This window comes from Perna viridis, chromosome 6 (genome assembly GCF_037379345.1).
Source record: "Perna viridis isolate PV_CMFRI_1.1 ecotype Kerala chromosome 6, ASM3737934v1, whole genome shotgun sequence".
Lineage (NCBI taxonomy): Eukaryota > Metazoa > Mollusca > Bivalvia > Mytilida > Mytilidae > Perna > Perna viridis.
In genome coordinates, this window is record NC_142450.1 from 43,814,256 (window position 1) to 43,833,925 (window position 19,670).

General features: G+C 31.9%; 1 protein-coding gene across 4 annotated transcripts in view; it reads left to right on the forward strand.

The window, feature by feature from the left end:
• LOC148615158 (mitogen-activated protein kinase kinase kinase 4-like) overlaps positions 1–19,657 on the forward strand; it is a 34,484-nt gene extending 14,827 nt beyond the window's left edge. For 2 of the 4 annotated variants that reach the window (XM_088589790.1, XM_088589792.1), the window contains exons 8-24: positions 8–107; positions 503–586; positions 918–1,187; positions 1,609–1,758; positions 3,163–3,324; positions 3,697–3,830; positions 4,020–4,101; positions 4,514–4,610; positions 5,998–6,174; positions 6,932–7,036; positions 9,378–9,575; positions 9,966–10,036; positions 10,403–10,519; positions 11,339–11,618; positions 12,207–12,313; positions 14,261–14,440; positions 14,961–19,657. In XM_088589790.1, the coding sequence (XP_088445916.1) occupies positions 8–107; positions 503–586; positions 918–1,187; positions 1,609–1,758; positions 3,163–3,324; positions 3,697–3,830; positions 4,020–4,101; positions 4,514–4,610; positions 5,998–6,174; positions 6,932–7,036; positions 9,378–9,575; positions 9,966–10,036; positions 10,403–10,519; positions 11,339–11,618; positions 12,207–12,313; positions 14,261–14,440; positions 14,961–14,993 (2,347 nt within the window). In that variant the 3' untranslated portion in view covers positions 14,994–19,657. Of the gene's footprint in view, positions 1–7; positions 108–502; positions 587–917; positions 1,188–1,608; positions 1,759–3,162; positions 3,325–3,696; positions 3,831–4,019; positions 4,102–4,513; positions 4,611–5,997; positions 6,175–6,931; positions 7,037–7,389; positions 9,336–9,377; positions 9,576–9,965; positions 10,037–10,402; positions 10,520–11,338; positions 11,619–12,206; positions 12,314–14,260; positions 14,441–14,960 lie in introns of those variants that run through there. The other 2 variants (XM_088589791.1, XM_088589793.1) reach the window with 2 other exon arrangements.
• The last annotated feature ends 13 nt before the right edge of the window (positions 19,658–19,670 follow it).

Genomic DNA, 19,670 nt, shown 5'->3' on the forward strand with positions numbered 1-19,670 from the left:
TTTTTAGGCATTCCTTCCAGTTAACCTCTAGAAACTGTAAAAAGTTGTTTAATGAAGCAAGAGAAAGAGCAACGAAAGCTTTAGGATTTGCCAAAGTTTTGAGAAAGGTAAATTTAATGAGGATTATATTAGATTTGTTTAACAGATAGCTTTAGATGTATATACAGATGTATACAACTGATGAGAAGTAATACTGGTTGTTCCTACAAATGTTAATCTGAAATTTGTAATTCATAAAAAAACAAAACCTTAAAAATTCTAACTGATTTTTATTAAAACAGGTTGTTTTTATAGAAAAAAGATTTCCTTGCTTCACTTTAACTTTTGAATTTTTTAGAGAGAGTTTATTAAAGGATTTCATTTAGAAAACAATTATAAATATTTAAAGCAAACAAGTTTCACTTTTCGAAATATTGGTACTGCCTGATTTGCTACTATAAAAAGGTTTACTTTGTTATGTTCATCTCTGTTTTAACTACTTTCTTTTTACTTGTATTTTCAGGATCTTGAAATTGCAGCAGACTTCAACATAGCAGTGACAATATATGAAATGTTTGAAAAGTTGAAAGAAACCAACCATGCTATGGTAGATTATAGGTCTTGAACATTCAAAAAGTCATTTGGAAGTTTTCAGTTAAAAGTTTTAAGTCTTTATGACTAAATGAATTTGAACATACCACTTCCATACTAATCTACATAGGCCTCTGAGTGGCTTCATACAGATAAGCTTTTTAAGGTAGAAATCTTCCCTCTTTTTTTTATCAACTTGTCCTATTTTATAACTACTGAACACATGTTGCCTTTTAGCCACTTAGTTTTACCTATCCACCTTGGTGTGAGGGTACTTGGTCATTTAACTTGAAAAGGATAAAAAAAAAACCTCTGGGTAGAACCTTTATTTCAATTGTTTTATATAGGTGATGGCATCTTTAAACCCTGGTTACCAAATGTTCATTCCTGAGAAGATTGTTGACAATAGACAGCTTATACTCCAGTTGTTGAATGTCACATGTGGTCGGGAGGACATCTCAAGGTCACATGAGGATAGTCACAAAGAGGAAGGGTATTTGTTAATGGTTCGATGTGAGGGAGGAAAGGATCACAAAGCTGAATGCCCTATCTGGACTGGGAATAGTGTGAAAGTGGAACCTACAGCTGAAACAACTATAGCACTCTCTCATATAGAGGTAATATTTAAATGCTCATTATCATTTCTGTTGAGATCAAGCTAGATATACACGAATGGTAAAGATATAATTTGCACTTCCAAGACACAAAATGGCTGTTTTAATTTTTTTATTTGATAACTTGAAAACTTCTTTACATAGACTTTTCAATTTCAATATGATGTACATTTCTTTTAGGGTGTGATTTGTACAATCTTTCTCACTTGTAAAATCATACATAATAAAAAGTTGGATTCTTATTGAAAAGGAATAATGTGGTGTTTGTTTATACAACCTGATGTAGTGAAGATACCTAAAGTTTTGGTATTCGTTATAATCAGAATTAATACTTAAAAAAAAGTTTTACCTTTTAATTACTTCTACATACATTTAATTTTTCTATGTATTTATCATTAATATTACATTTTATTTTTTCCCCCAGGTTCAAGGATTATTATTAGTTGTGATAAATGCTGGTCATTTAGGTATTCAGAGGAAGGAATTTGAAAGTTGTGTTGGTAAAACTGTAGAATTAGTCAACGAACAAACCTCTTGCCATCAAGCCATTGCAGAATCTCTTGCTGAACTGAAGGTAGGTAGTTCTCATTTATACTAGCTACTGAATTATCAAAGAAATACATACTTCCCTTTTAGAAGGTTGTTGTTTTCTTGTATATAATGTCTGTATTAAAAAATATTTAAGGTTTGTGTTATAAGTTTTGACCAAGTTTTGCGGTATAGCTTATTATGGGGCAGTTCATGCTTCGTGAACCACAAAGCAGTTTATGAACAAGCCTTAATAGTTCTAAAGTTGGTTATGCAATCATAATTTGGTAAAAAATTATAAACATTTTGTAAAATTTGATTTATAAACCATTCCAATCCAAATTAAAGATTTCATCCTTATTTTGATAGATTTGGTTGTCATTAACAATTTTTAAAAAATCTTCTCCTCAGACACTACTTGACCAATTGGAACCAGACTTCTTATGAATGTTCCTTGGGGTATCCTGCATAGAACTGATGTGGTAATTTCTGATCCACTGAAAAACATGGCCACTGTTACTAAAAATAGAAGATAGGGGTTCAGACAGTAGTTTTTCGCATATATCTCCAAAACTGTTAAGGTTTAGCCAAATTCTGACACAGGTAAAAGTGTTCAGCATGATGAGATCTATATGTGGTCAAATGTTCATTTTAATCTGTTAAGCCATGTTGGAGTTTTTGTCCTTTTTCCATGTTTTTTTTTTGCTATTTTTAATGTTATTTCTTTCAAAAATCTTCTCCTCTGACACTACTTGACCAATTGGAACCAAACTTTGTATGAATGTTTATTGGGGTATCCTGCATAGAACTGCATTAGGGATTTTTGATCCATTGAAAAACATGGCTGCTGTTACTAAAAATAGAACATAGGGGTCAGACAGTAGTCATCGCATAAAGCTCCAAAACTGTTAGGTTTAGCCAAACAATTTCTATTACTGAAATGATCCTTATTATAAGGCCTTCTAAAGTCTTCAGGGATCAAAGTTGTCGGGTGACTCCTTGGAAGGGGAAAAATGATGTTTTCTTTTTTACAGTTTTCAGCCAATATCTTGAGAACTATAATAGAAACTTTCAGTTGCTGAAATGATCATTATGATAAGTCCTACCAAAGTTTTCCTGAGTCAAAATTGTTGGAAAACTCCTTGTTAGATTTATTGCCCTTGAAAGACAAACTTTAACTAGGTGAGTGATTCAGGCTTCCGGGAGCATCTTGTTACAAAATAGCTTACGTTACCAATCAGAAGGCTTATTACAAGTGAAATTGAATTATTGTCTCATACTTGTAGAAACAAGCATAATTATCTATACCTCTGAATTACAATATGATGTCTATTCATTTTACATAAACAAGATACCACTAATCAGTTTCATTGAAATTAGTCTTACATTTTGTTGGTAAATGTTTGTAAGAAGTTGATGTTATAATTGTTGAGTATTTTCTTCCTGGAAGTCAGCAGCAGTAGAACTCCAGGAGAAGGTTGTAACTGCAATTAAACAAGTGGATGAAAAACTCAACTTTGAAGATATAGCGAATCTTGAAGATAGCGAAAAAAATCATTTCCTTAATTTATATAGAGAAACCATGCTGAAGGGATATAACTTTGGATTTGAGGTTAGTTTGTAATATGTTCATTAAGAACTACTGATTGTTTTGTATCATTGTATCAGTAATGCAGAACCTTTTTTGTTTCAGGGATGGTCATGATTATTGTTTCCCCTTTTTTTTAAATTGGATTTTACCATTCTGACTTTTTATTTTACAGTACATTTATTTCTCACTTCCCTGTTGTTCCTTCCTGTAGTTTGCAGTATATATTCATTCTTAAGAGAACATACATATTCATTTATAGATTTTTTTATTGCTGATTTATATGGTCCTTTTGTTATTATTGTCAATGGAATGAAAAAAAAAATTCTTCTTGCATGATTTGTGAGTTATATCTTAATTGATGATACTTATAAAGACTCTTTGTTTGATTTATAGTATTTAAAGGAAGTAACCAGGCTTGTAACTGGAGAACCCCGTCAGAAGTTAGGAACACGACTTGTCAGCTTTGCTAAGCAGTGGATGCAGTTTGTTATAGAGAAATGTGATAAAGGAAGAGGATTAAGACCTAAGTATGATTGTCCACAATTTAGATAGTGATACTTGAAATTTTATTTCTTTATAAAAGGTTCTTTCTCTTTACAAACAAACCGTATGTCAGTTACTATGAAACTGTTCCTAGTTTTCTAGTGTCCAGTGGTTACCATCAATCATGCCTTGACAATTGTTTCTAGAAAATGGATTTACTATTTATCTTCCAGGTGGGCTAGTCATGGATTAGACTTTCTGACAGTGGCATGTCAACCTGGGGTGTTAGCTGCTCTCACAGAGAAAGAATTCCAGGTAGGTCTGAGGTTGAAAGGTAATGTATTTTCTGCTACAAAAATTCTCTCTTATAACTACAAAAAAATCACTATATTTATCAAATTGATTAAGACAGAATGTTTGGGACATGAAAAGGTAGGAGCATGTTGTTTAAGTTCTCCAGTCTTAATTTATTTGGGAAAAGTTTTGGCACAAAACCTTTCATGTACCCACTTGCTGTACTTAGTATAACCAAAATGCAAACTTTTTGATTAAAAGTCAAAATTATCAAGTTATTATAGCTAATACTGTCAATACCCACCTCAGTGGTGTTACATGTATAAAATCTTGCTTGGTATTTCAGATAACCATCTGCTTACAGTCTGAAAACTGTTATTAGAATGATTTGAATAGTAGAAAACTGATATGAAATAAGTATATTATTTTGTAGGAGTTGAAACACAACATAAACAACTGTATATCCCATGTGATCGGTACAGCAGACAGACAGACAACTGATCGGAACATTCCCACTAGCCCTACACATGGTACATGACTTCTCATCTAAAAGTTACCACAATTTATTCATTGAAGAATTAGTTTTTTCAGGCATGAGCTTGATGTTCTTAACTGTTTCAGCAATTTTTTTAATGATTCTCTGCTAAATGAATTGAGTTTTTTAGACAACTGCCAAATAAATTTGCAGTCATATATTGGTATGACGCTGTCCTTTATAGACACTTGGTCTTTGTGTGATAATTTGAGTATTAAATAGTTGATCTTATTAAAAAATTTTAACAAGGTTCCAAACTATAAAAGGATGGTTGGTGTTGATTTTGTGTGTTATTGTCCCAACCATTGAAGTGGCCTTGAACAAGCATTTCATAGAATTTAACTATAAAAGTCCATAAAAGCAGAGGAATATCTATGATAATGTTCCAAAATATTCTATACCACAATGGTCAGTCTTGGATTGATTTTTGGTGTAGACTTAAATTTTTCAGAAAAATTATGGGCCAAAAAGGGGTGGCCAGAAACATGCATTTTCATGATGTCCAGACAATTACTTGTCTTGTAGTGCATGGATATCTTTGAAATTGTATAACAAGGTGCCATACCACCAAAGGATGTCTAGGATTGATTATGGGAGTTAACACTTCAACCTTGTAGGAATTAGGGGCCAAAAGAGGGGTTGAAACAAACATTTTCTTTATGTCTATATAATGGGCTGAAATAAACATTTTCCTTTTGTCTGTATAATGGGCTGAAATAAACATTTTCCTTTTGTCTGTATAATTACTAGTAAAAGTGAATGAATCTCCTAAAATATTTATACAATGTGCCATACGAGTGAGAATAAAAGACCATGAAGGAGCTAGAAACAAGTTTTTTTTTCTGGTATCTGGACGTTGACTTGAGTAAAAGGGAATGGATCGCCTTGCAATTGTACCACAGGTGCCATATCCCCACAGGAAATTTTGGATTGACTTTGCAGGTTTCGACAGTGGCCACTTCGATTCTGGACAAAATTTTTATCCAGACAAATGTTAAATCTTAATCAAAATTTAAAGCTGTGTTAAGTTTGAATGGTGTGTTCATACTTGTCTCAACTGTTCAGGGTTTGACCTCTGCCTTCATGAAAGCTGTGCCCTGCAAAGCATTTTATTAAAGATTTTTTTATGTCAGTTTCATGCAGGCCTTTGCAAAAATTTGAAACAAATCAACAAAATTCAAATTCTTGGATCTAATGTTCAACATTTTTTTTTAAATATAAGAATTATGCTTAATATGCATAAAATCTACTTGAATAGTTGTTGATTATATGTAATGGATAATGTTACAATAGTTGTAAATTGAACCAAGATCGTTTTTCAAAACTTTCAGTGTATTGATAAATACTCAAAAATAATGATTTTTATAATTTTATATTGCTAGGTCCAATTCATCCATCTCGCTCAGCAACATCAGATTTAGGTGTTGTGAGAAGTTACATGAGGTTTCCATCCTGGCCCACAAGTGAGGCACCAGTGAAGAGGTCAACTTCCCAAAATTCATCAAAATCTGATGGGAATTACACACCACATTCCCCCCAATCAGCCGGCTCTGACATCAGTAAGTATTACAATCTGCTACATGTACATGTGTAAAGTCTTCTGTGCATGAATCACTCTCCTCTCAAAGTGATGTGTGCTTTTTAATAAATACTGAATAGTATAAAGGGAGACAATTCACAGCAGTAACACCAACTCTATGCTTTTTTTATATTAATTCTATTTACATTTATATATTGTTTGTTCAGTGTGAAATCTTACTGTGCTTTTGACATAGTAGTTATCAGTTTTATGTTGTGATAATAATCAAAGCACATAAAATAGTCTCACAATTGAATTATATGTGGGGAAAATGTTTTATGAAGGAGTGGATTGATACTAATTTTTTAAATTAATTGTGGTAAATTGGAAACAACTGTAAGACTAAATACGATGTTGAATGATTGGTTGTTTAGATTGTGAACCTTTGTTGATATTTGCCAGTGCTCAACCTTTCAGTCCTAGTTCTTACTACTTTATTAGTTTCCAACTACAAGGCCTTAGTTTTTAGGCTTTCTTTATCCTCTCTATGAGTATGATATATGCTCTTGTTCTGATTCTTTAATATCACATTTAACTATAGGTTTGCAATTTATAATGTTATGCCCAATTTGAATCTGCTTGCTGGAATAAGTGATTTGATATATCTTGAAATTTAATATCTATAACTACATAACTGAATGAACTAGGGCCATGCAATCTTTTGCAAGCAACAGATGTAGTAAAACCTTAGCATTAGGGTATGATTGTGTAGTTAGCTAGATTTGCATTGATTTCAGGAAGTTCCAAGCGCAGCTCCTTAGATTCTATGTCCGAGGTTGAAATCATTGAAGGCGAGGACGGTGGTCTGGTATTAGATATACATCATCGTCGTCGTAGTAGAGGTAGATTGCACGTTACATCGTTCTATGGTTCCTTTGTTAATGAATTCCATCGCTGCTTTCTGCTTTGTAACATAAAACTTGTTTAAACTCTTCGAAAACTTTTCCTTTGGTTGGCAGTAGATTCACACAGCACTGATAAATTGTTTTTTACAATGAATAACTATATTAAACTTTCTAACTTAATTTTATTCTTTTGCAATCCTTTCTACATAACGGAGATAACAGTAATGTATTAAAATATAAACAAAATATTTTTGTGTCCTGATCATGTGGATGGGGAATGGTTCACTAAGGTCTGCATGTGGTAATTCAGATTGGTAATGTCTTTGAAGCATATTTTGTTGCCTTTTCAGCCAGCATAGGTAAGAATAGCCTTATTCCCCCTACACATACACATAGAACTTGCTTATTTTATTATATTTTGCAAATTAATGAGACTTGCTTTTATCCTGGTAGTAAGTAAATTGTTTTTATTCAGCCTGTTATTTTTGGGTTTTTGATTCATCAGGATCAAATGACCTTATGTCGCTGTTTCATGCCAGGAATTTTCTTTATAATCAAATTACCTTATGTCACTGGTTGATGCCAGGAACTTCGAACACTACACCAAAATATTGTCCAAATGTAATTCCTACTATATTATTCGATACATCTTTTATAACCTGTAAACATGTTTTCTGGCAATTATTCAGCTGAAATTAGTTTTATTTGAGTAAAATTACAGTGTAGAATAATACTCTGTTAAAATATTTTTTGAATGTGAATGCACCTTATTTTTTGGACAAGTTTAAAAAATTGGTGAAAAGGTGAAGTGGAACAAAATTTGTAAATGTGTGTGAATACTGTTTAATTATCCATTAGAGTTTTTAACTTCAGAAATCGGTAGTAATGACTGACATTCAGTTCGTACATATTACTATAAGAAAAAAAAAACAGTTCTAAATAATATTGGAAATTCAAATGTTAGATTACAAATTTGTTTTACATCACGTAATTTATCAGATTTTGTTATTGTTACTATTTTCACAAAAATGAACAACCTGTGCTAACAGCACTTCCATTTTCATTCTAGCACACAGTTTTTTCTTTCTTCCATGAAAGACAGATCATATAATTAGATTGAAATACCGGTATATATATTTTCCATTAAATCTTTTCTGTCATGTACAATATACATTTTTTTTCATATAAAAAGAGTCCATGCTTAATTTACCCATAATTAATTTAATGATTTATATCAAGTAATCTGATACTCTCAACATAAAGAGTTATTGACCTGACAGATCTATAGCATTGATTTATCTTCCATTCAGCTTAACCTTAGTATACTTTGCTTCTTACAATGAAATTAAAGACATATTTCTGAAAACACATCTGACTGTCACTAATCTGAAAAGACACAAACCATCAAGTCTGTGATTTTGTTGATAAAAGATTTTTAAATTCTTCCTTTAAAAGCATTATGAATTGAAAATAAATGAAGCTTGAGAATGAAATAGAGAGAAGATTCAGCTTTTTCTTCTCTGCATCTGTCATTTTTTAGTCGATGAATTCTTAATGATTACATCATTGTAAATCTTGGTATGTATATACATTATAATATGAACTTTGCAGGCCATTTTATTCTTTCATTAGGCAACTACAGAGCAGGGCATCCAGATAGTCATATAATTTTTGCCTTTAATATTTTTTTCATTATCATTTTTGCATGTTTTCATTGAGAAATAGGTAATGCAGGTAAAGAAAAAAAATAAACTTAATTAATGTAATGATTATTTCATGTACAAAATGTATTAGCAAGTTGTTGACACAGAAAACTGTTTTTGTTATGTTTTGAATTTCTATTTTCTATGATAGTTGTTTTTTTACTTTTCGTTAGTCATATAGAAGCATGCAATGTAATCCATTTAATTTTATATATAAGATCAAATATGACTTGTAGTAAACAAATTTTATACATAAATGTCCATGGAAATTTGTGTTAACTTTGGCAAGCATGCTATTAAAATGTTCTTATTGAATGCTTAAGTGAATTCAACCAATGCATGTTATGTAGGCACAAATTTAATCATAAAATTATTATCATAACATAATGAGGCAATTTTTGTAACTCTACTTAATGTATTTATACAATGCTACTGAAATTTTCTAATAGTGAATAGAATCTGAAAAAAAAAAAATTATTTCAGTAACCTAATGACACTGTTTTGATATTGCATTACAAGGGAACTATTTTAGGACGTTTGCTGACATCCAGTTTCTATGGTTTTACAATGATCGTGGGTTACATGCTTTTTCTGTTTTGCTCATTAACTGATTATGAATTTTAATATAATTACAGGTTCTTGTGACATGAGCCATGAAATTACACCACTGTCTGAGAGATCTATGAAAAAGATTGAAAAATTGGAAAAAGACATGACAGAAAAGTTTATCAAAGAGAGAGTGATTGGCCATGTTGTAAACAAGAAAACTGAAACAGACTATAGAATAAATGTCCGTAGGGTGAACTTCAGGTGGCAGAGAGGGCTGAAAATAGGTTGGCATTGATACTTGTATAATAGTACAATTCATATTGGAATTTTGGGCAAAAATCTCAATATCTAACAGGGACTATTAAAATATCGTGACATTGTAGGAGGTGGTGTATATTCAGTTACCTTTCTACTTCCAATGAATAAAATCAACAAAATTAAAATGTTGCTATATTAGTACTACTATGAAATCTGATTTTCGTTTCAAATATGATGTGTAGCTTATAGAGATGGGGTATTTTGGATTCAGTCTAATATCAACTTCCTGTATGAGTGGGGTGTACCTACTATGACAACGGATGCAACTTCAATGTAAATTAACTGTAAATATAAAAAGATGTCAATAAAGATAAACTTTATAACAGTGTAACAATATATGTAAATATCCATTATAGGTGAAGGACAGTTTGGAAAAGTTTATTCTGCTGTCAACATGGATACTGGTGATCTAATGGCGATGAAAGAGGTAAGATCCTACACTGTATCATAATGTCTAATACACTTCTGTTTATTGTTCCCCACAGAAATGTGAAAGTAACTTGATGGTCTGAGTATTCAGTGATTGTGAAGTTCAGTCAAAAATATTGGGTTAAAACTGATTTAGGCTTGTTATGGACTTATTTTCTCTGGACTTTTTTCAGATCCCAATTTTCTCCCAAAGCTTTATAACAGCTGTTTTCAGTAACATAATTAATTTTCCCTAGCAACACTACCAACACAAACCATGAATTTGGATGCCTTTAAAACTACCTCTATATGGAGTTGTGGGAATATAGAAAGTAATGGATCGACATATTTATGTTAATTACCATTGATACAATGAATGTTTCAGATGAAGTTTCAGGCCAATGACCACCAAGCTTTAAAGGAAATTGCTGATGAGATTATAATGTTTGAAGGGATTCAGCACCCAAATCTGATCAAGTACTATGGTGTGGAGGTCCACAGGGTAAGTTTTAGATAGTTTTACAGCTTGAAAAGGGGATGTTAAATTAATTAAAAACTATTAAATGGCTTCAATTAGAATAATCTGTTTATTGCTCCATAGAATTGACCTTTTCTCCTAAGGTATACTAAGGTAAAATAGACAAGGAAAACTAGAAAACTAAAATTGACCATTTTCATCATAATAAAACATGAACAAATTTCTAGGTCTGAGATAGAAAATGTCATACTTTTTTTTATGTAAAACCATTAAAAACTACTCAGAATGCAATAAAGTTCAAGAAATAATCAAGAGTCTTGCAATTTCTTTGAGGGTTGTCTGCACATCTAGACTGAGTTTGGAATTTCAGACATTGTAGGGAGCTTGGTCAGTTACACTGACATTGTTTAAAATTTAAGTACTATTCTGTGTAAGAATCAGGCTATGGGTGGCACATCATATTTAATAATTTGGTCTTTTTTGTCACAAATATATTCAACACATCTAAAAAACAACTGAAAAGCTATTTTAATTTATCCTGAAGCATCTTTGATATAGATATATTTTTACTGCTTATAGAAGGAAAAAATGTGGGAAAATTTTCTCGCCATTTTTCTATAGTGCATTTCAGTTGAATTCGACCTATCAATATCTTAAAAAGGCCAATTTTACAAACACTTTGATGGTTATTTCTGGCAGTTATTGGGTATAAATATTTGGTTAATTTAATAAAATCTGTGCTTTTTTTTCCTTTATGTGCCACACCTTATACATATTTTGCCTGATTCTTAGAAGGAGAAGTACTCTAATTAATGGGTAACCTCCCAATTATTCTACTTTAAGGATGAGATGTTGATCTTTATGGAATACTGTGATAGAGGTACATTAGAGGAGGCCACAAAAATGGGTCTACCTGATTACCTCATAGCTATTTATACCAAAGAAATCCTTAAGGCTCTTCATCACCTCCATGATTATAATATTGTACATAGAGATATCAAAGGAGCAAATGTATTCCTCACCTCACAAGGATGCCTCAAACTTGGAGATTTCGGCTGTTCAGCCAAGATGAAGAGTCAACAGACCATGCCTGGAGAGTTCAATAATATTGTAGGGACAACAGGTTGGTATAAAAATTATAGAACAGTTCAGAATCATTGTAGGGACAAAAGGGACAGAAAAAAAAAGATTGGTTAAATGTTTTGACATCAAGCGGTAAGTAATGAAATTATAGCTGTAAATTATGACTTACAGTGCTTTTTGCTGTGAGTGATTGGAGGCCTTTGCAGTTTGCACTAGTCTTATTATATCCTCCTTCAAAAAGTGGTTAGAATTTTGAAATCACCTTGTACATCCATCAATCAGTCCATCAACCTAAATCCTTTCTCTCGATAATCTCTAAGAATGGATTTCAGTATGTAGCTTTTTAATTTAACTTCCCGTTCAGTAGAACTTTTGTAGTGTATGTTAATTATAGTTAATTTTCTGTCCCTAAATTCTTAATAGAAAAGGTGATGTTTCAGTAAGGTTTCAAGGCGACAACAACTTCACCAAAGAGTTAAAAATAATCATGGCCTAGGGATAGGGATTTTATACTATGAGAGGGGTATACATAGCATGACAATGCATACAACCTCATGTTGATTCATGTAATGATTCTTGCTGCATTGGTTTTACTTGGTGAAAGTTCTTCGTACTTTGTGTATTTCAGCATACATGGCTCCTGAAGTGATCACTAAGAGTGGATCAGGAGGACATGGTAGAGCTGCTGATATCTGGAGTTTAGGTTGTGTTGTTATAGAAATGGCTACAGGCAAGGTAAAAACATAATCAATACATTATTTAGGACAAAACTACATGTATTGCTTAATTGACAAAATTGGAAAAAATAATGTTTCACTATTAACTTAAGACAAGTACATGTGAAAGTGAACAGGTCTTTTTACACTCACACTGTAACTGACAAGACTTCCAATGGGTAGATACAATTTGGGTTATTGTTTTTCAGATTAAATGTAGTTTTATATTTATTCATATTTTCTCTGCTCATTAAAAAAAGATTAAAAACAGTTTTGTTATTAACAAAATAACTAATTTGATTCCACATTATTCCTGTGGTCTGGTCAGTTTTAATCCTGTGTCTCAAGATATATTTTATTCTGTCAAAGTATTGATCTTTGTCGTCTACAAATGGATGGAGACAGATGGAAATATTATTTTAACTGTTGTTACTTACTTACTTACTGCCCTTTACGCCACTGGCATGTAGGGCAGCAACGAAGTTCCTCCACTCTTGTCTATCATTGGCAAGTTTCTGTAATGTGCCCCAAGTCTTCTTATGTTCTTTGACTTCTGCTTCAATGGTGCGTCTCCAGGTGATCTTTGGGCGTCCTCTCCTGCGTTTTCCCTCAGGTGTCCAGAATAGGGCTGTTTTTGTGTTGTCTTTTGGGTCTTTTCGCAGGACATGTCCTAACCACTTCCATCTTCGTTTCATAATGATGGTGGCCATGTCTTCTTGTTGGCATCTATTAAGGAGGTCCTGATTACTGATCTTAAGAGGCCAAAATATTCTTAGGATCCTCCTCAGACTCCTGGTGTGAAAGGTTGAGAGTTTGTGTTGGTCTAACTCTGTTATCCTCCAGCACTCTGACCCATAAAGCAGGATAGGCAAGACGCAACTGTTATACAATTTTAGTTTGGTGCGGATGGTGTACTGTCCTGATCTCCAGACAGGTTGCAAGCTATTAAATGCTCCTCTTGCTTTTGAGAGTCTAAGGTGGATGTCGCTCTCCGCACCTCCATCAGTTGTAACTATACTACCGAGGTATGTGAATTTTTGGTAAAAGGTAGACATTGTTCGTGCAGTTTGATAGGTGTTGGTGTGTTTACATTCAACATCATAACCTCGGTTTTCTTTTTGTTGATGTTTAGCCCAATTTGTCCAGCAAAATTCTGAAGTTTCTTGGTCTTTTCTTGTATGTGTTGGTGGGTGTGAGAAAGCAAAGCTATGTTATCGGCAAAGTCTAGATCTTCCAAGATGGAGAAGGTATTCCATCTGATGCCTCTTGGTGTATCTTTGGTTGTTTGTCGCATCACCCAATCAATGGCTATGATGAAAAGTGTTGATGACATAACACAGCCTTGACGGACTCCAGTTTTTACATTGAAATACGTGTCGCTGTTGTTTTCGACTCTGCATCTGAAGTTCGTGTAGAAACTTTTGATGACGTCTATAAGTTGTTGTGGTATTCCGTATGATCTAATTATTTTCCATAAATTTTCTCTATGTATGCTATCAAAAGCTTTTTCAAAATCTATAAAGTTAATATAGAGTTGTCTCTGCCATTCAGTGCTCTGCTCAATAATATTGCGTAGCGTGAAAATTTGGTCGATGCATCCTCTACCTGGTCTAAATCCAGCTTGTTCTTTTTTCAATAGTTCATCTACAGATCTTGCAATTCTTTTGATGACAACTTTGGCTAGTATCTTACTTGGGATAGAAATCAAAGTAATACCTCGCCAGTTATTACAATCATTTAATGACCCTTTCTTTGGTAATTTTATGATGGTTCCTTTGTTTAACTGTTTTGACTTAAAAAAGCTACATTAGTTATGTTAAAAATTCAATATTTACGAGTTTAAAATATTGTTATTTTGAGTTGTCAGCAGTTCTTGCAATAATATAGAAAATCACAATAATTACTCAGCTAATAATATTTGAAAAAGAAACTTAAATTTGAGATGATTTATTTTTGTCTTTGACAGAGACCATGGCATGAGCTAGAAAATAATTACCAAATAATGTTTAAAGTAGGAATGGGAGGAATTCCAAACATCCCAGATAACCTGAGTCCAGAGGGGAAAGATTTTATCTCTCACTGTCTTGAATCAGAACCTGAAGTTAGATGGACAGCATCACAGCTGATGGATCATCCATTTGTTAGGGTACGTAATATTGATAGGTTTCAGAAGAAGTGAAAGTTTTGAAGATTTCATACAATGTGACGCAATCACACAACAACCAACTACACTGGTGAATATTTTGTTATATAACTTGGTCAAATCACATCATCCATTGTCTTAGAAAAGGATAAAATGCCCAATTCAGAGAATAATTAAAAATCCATTGTTCATTGTAGGAACCAACCTTTGTTAATATCAGAGTGTCAGCTTAAAAATGCTAGTATATTTATGTAAAAAAATATCTTAAAGCCTGGGTTGCTTCTGGCTACATCTAGTAGTTACTGTTACATTGGAAGTAGGAAGGAGAAACTGGCGAAAGTCAGTTAGGATTTTATGTCACCATGTCAAAAATCTTAGATGGCTCCAGTAAAATTAGAAAGTAAACATAAAATATTATAGATGTTTTATATGTATATAAATGTCTTAAAATTAACATATTGAACATAAGTGTAATGTTAAGTTTAATGACATGACTATGAGCACCTCTTTTCTTGTATTTTAGGTCCAAATAGAAGAAACTGAACTAGATGCATAGAAGATAGAATGTTCAGTGTGTTAAGTCCTCAGTTAATTATTACTACATTAACTGTGGGTAAACTATACACCTAGATGTATAGAGATTATTTTGTTATTATCTTTATCAAACATTCTTGCCTTGTGAAAGTGCATATATGTCATGGTAATATAGCTATCAATATATATATATATATATATATATACAGTCGACTCCACTTAATCGCATATCACTTAATTGCATATTTCGGTTATTAGCATAATTTTCTCCTGCACAAAACCATTTCCTATTATTCTATTAGGGAAAAAATCGCTTATTTGCATAGGCCTTGGAGGTGCATTTCGGTTTATTGCATAGAGAATTTTGCCCCGTCCAGGTAAAGACAGGTTTTCCCAAATTCTATTTTAAGCCTTCGGGTCATAAATATGTCAATCATATTTATTGTTGTAAAAACTAGATTATCATCAATCAGGAGGTGTTAATAATGGATTAAAAAATCATGGACATAAAAGACAATATAAATGATTTCTAATTACATTAAAATAAACAAGCACCTAGGTGAACAATGACTTCTGACGACATGCCGAACATCACCTTATGATGCGGCTTGAGGTTCGGCTTGGGGTATTTTTTGTCCCTATTTAAATTCTTCCGACTACAAATGATTATCAATGTAAATTTAATTTTCTTTAATGAGCTGAACAGTTTTGAGTGGGCTTGGGTTACTAGGCATAAATATCATACGAAAATTAAAAGTCATTCATTCAGTACAATGTCTAATGAAATTCAACTACCCTAAGGTGCCCCATACTATCCACTCTTCATAGGAATACATCGAGGTCAATGACGCGTATAATACACAACTATCAGTGTACAATGAACTGAGGAATAAAAACACAGACCATTTCAAAAGCCCAAAAACTGCAAACATTGATGAATATTACACTGAATCCTGCCTGAAATATGAAATATGGGATTTGCTTTTGTAGAAAGGTCAGGAAATTACTTGACTAAGTCTTTATCGATGAGAAACACGTGGTTTTACTTATAAATACACACAGCGTAAAGAAGGTCAATAAACAAGACAAACACAATATATATTATTATTTATTGATAAAAGAACAATACAATGAGAAGGTCTATAACAATTAAATACCAGATCAGAAATGTTGAACAGTGATATCCCTGGTTGATCCACAGTATCGTCGTCTTACCTGAACTCGCACTTCCGGTAAAATCGTAATTTCGGTTATAAGAATAGCGCGGTTATTTGCATAATTTTTACTGGCAAATAGGCTATGCAATTAAGCGGAATCTACTGTATATATATATATATATATATATATATATATATATATATATATATATATATATATATATATATATATATATATATATATATATTGACCAGGATGTGTTTGATGACAAATTATCTTTTAATTGGTCACAATTTCCTTTAAGTACAAATGCAGTGTGTTCCATCAAGTTTCTATTAAACCTGTTTATTGTATTGTATGACTCCCAGTAGGTATACTATATTGAATGGTTATAAAGTATTGTCTTGTTATACAGTATCATCTTTGGTAGGTGTACAGTATTAAAAGTTTTAATTAAAGTTTCCATGAACAATGACAAAACTATAAGTGCCTGACTAGATAAATGCAACTCAGTTTTATGAATTAAAGAAACTTGTTTTGTAAAACCTACCAGAATCTATCATTAATTTGTTCTGTTGTTGTGATATCAGTATGTGTAGAAAAATGATATTGTAGACATAAAACATTCTATGATTTGATTACATTGTGTTTCCTGAATGTCAAAGTCATTTATGTTACTTCATGTTATTTTTATGTTCTCATATTTAGCTAGATTTATTTTCATATTACTTCAAAGTGCTTGTTTTTTTTCTAAAGCCTTTTAATATTATACACTGACTTTTTTAGGACGTAGATGGTTCCAAAACATTTTTGTATTTACGGTCTAAAATAATTATATCCAAGAACAACCCCTATCCTACTGTATCCCAAATACCAAAATGAAGGATTACTTGCAACTTTTTGTGATAGATAATTGCTCATTTTCTGACTCTGCTTTTTATTGTTTATTTTGTCAGATACACTACCTTTTTTTTTAATTCCTTGATGTAATTTTATGAACTATGAAATGTAAATGAACATCATTTGTGAAATGATTGCTACATAAAACTACAATACATGTACTGTAAAACCAAATTACATGTCTCATTTCATACTTGCTTTACAAGATCTATGGGAATTATTTTTTAATTCCTGTAAAAGAATAAATATTAGACAAGTTTTGCTGTTTAAGTATTTATCATTTGTTTTTTTTTACAATTTCTCAGGACCAGATCTTTTACCAATAATTTTCTTGATATTTAACTTATGTATAGCTATTTATAGATTGGACAAATTTATAACAATTATTCCTGTTTATGTCTCAATTGATTCTATATGCAGGAGTTGTTCCCCTTAGCTGATTTAGTGTAGATAGACCAAATACTGTAAATTCTTAATATTTAGCCTGTTTTTTTTTGTATTATTTTGAAATGCCCTTAGCTGTTGAGCATGGTTAATAGCTGTACTTAGTTATTTTTGCTCAATTAGTTGTAAATTCAGAAATTATTCTAAGAGAAGGGTTTTGTAATTTGAAATGAAAATTTTATTTCAGTTTTCAAAATTTAAAAAAATCATGTAATAATTGCAATTACAACCCCATTTTCTTCAATAATGAAAAATCCAGAATAATATCTGAACTAGTCATTATTTTATGAACCAGTTAAACCTTTATTTTAAAATCCTTAAATCCAAGAATAAGAATTTCTGTGTACTTTAGTTTTTTAATTATAAAATATTGGTGAAAATGTTTATGTTCTGCTAGAGAGAAAGGGGGCTTTATAATTGCTTTGCTTTCAATAAATGTAGGGCTTTAAGATGATGAATGGCACAAATATTTTGTTGTGAACCAACTCTGGTTTGTAAATTTAATTATAGGGCTACTTAAGGTATGCTGATTTTATTTGTAAATTCGATTACAACTGGATATGATTTATTTTTATACTGTGAATTTAATTTTATTCAAGTTCATTAATTTTCATTAATTAGGGCCCCGCTAAGAAAAGTGGCGGTTGCTCTATAGTGATCACTATGTACGTTCGTCCGTTACAGACTTGTTTCCAGGCTGTAACTTTTTCGTATTTCAATATAGGCTTTTGATTTTTGCATGTATGCAGATCACCTAAAGACGTGTCGTGTTTTATCGATAATGGCCTATGACCTTGAACTTTTACCTCAAGGTCAAGGTTAAATCCCTTTTTTTTTCAATGATAAATTTGTGTCCGGCCTGAAACGTTTTTGTCTTTTGATGTGGGCTTTTGAAAGTTGGCAAGTAGGTAGATCACATGGAGACCATGTGTCACGTACCGTTGATGGTGGCCTTTGACCTTGAACTTTTACCTCAAGGTGGAATATCTATTTTTCAGTGACAACCTTGTGTCCAGGCTGTAACTCTCTTGTCTTTCAATGTGGGCTTTTGATATTTGGTGTGTATCATCTTTAGATGATGTGTTATGTAACATGGATAGTGGCTTATGACCTTGAACTTAATATGGCTTAATTGCCATGGCAGGACCCACAGAGATGGATTCCATCTCAATGAGTTCTAGTTATTTTATAGGTTTTTAATTGTTAAATTTGAAATTTGAATTTTTTTCTGTCCATTTGTCAAGGAGTAACAACTGATTCATTTTGGAATTTAAGAATATTGTTTGACAGAAACACAAAAATAGTAACCTCTGGACTTCACAAGGATATTCTTTTAACATATATGTTTAAATGGAAATCCATAGAAGATATTCCCACAAACAGTGAATGTGTATGAGAATTTACAAATTAATCGGATTTGTAAGTATAGTGAAGTACTTTGTTGTTATGAATGCAAGTAGTCAGTACAATGTTTTGAATATTTTATTTTGTAGTTATCTATCTTATCATCTCTGGGTCTTTTTTATTCTTCCAGATATTTATGTATTAAGGAGAAATGCATATTTATTTCTGTTCTTCTGTTGAAGTTTGTCCCATCTTATTGATATCATCACTCATGCATTGTTAATGTGTACATATTACATGCAAATTGTTTGTTATTGTGAGGTATCTAGTGGAATTTTATCGTCTGTTCCTTCAAACTGATTAACGTACATAAGTCTCTGTCAAAATGTACTATTGTTCATCATAATGAGTCTAGAAACAGTTTCACACACTTTGACTTGTCATACATGTGGTTATGTTATTACTTATTTTCTTACTAAAATTTAACTACATGGCAAAAGGCTAGAAAGGCAGAAAGATTTCAGTATCATCAATGTCCTGAATTGGTTGATTTACACATTTACATCCCTTTTCTTTGTATCATATTCCACTAATGGTTCCTCATTTGTTTGTTAGAAGTTATGTGATAATCAATAATGGAATGTTAATTTATTATTCCTGTAAAATATTGTTATGTATGTAATATTTGTAAATAGAAAATTGACTGTCTTAATCATGATTGAGATGTTATCAATCATGATCATGATTTATCAATCGGTTGTTTGTTTCACATTGTCACATACTGAAGAATGTCTAATATTTATTTTACCATTTGTGAGAAATAAATTATGACAATATCAATGGTTGTTTCATC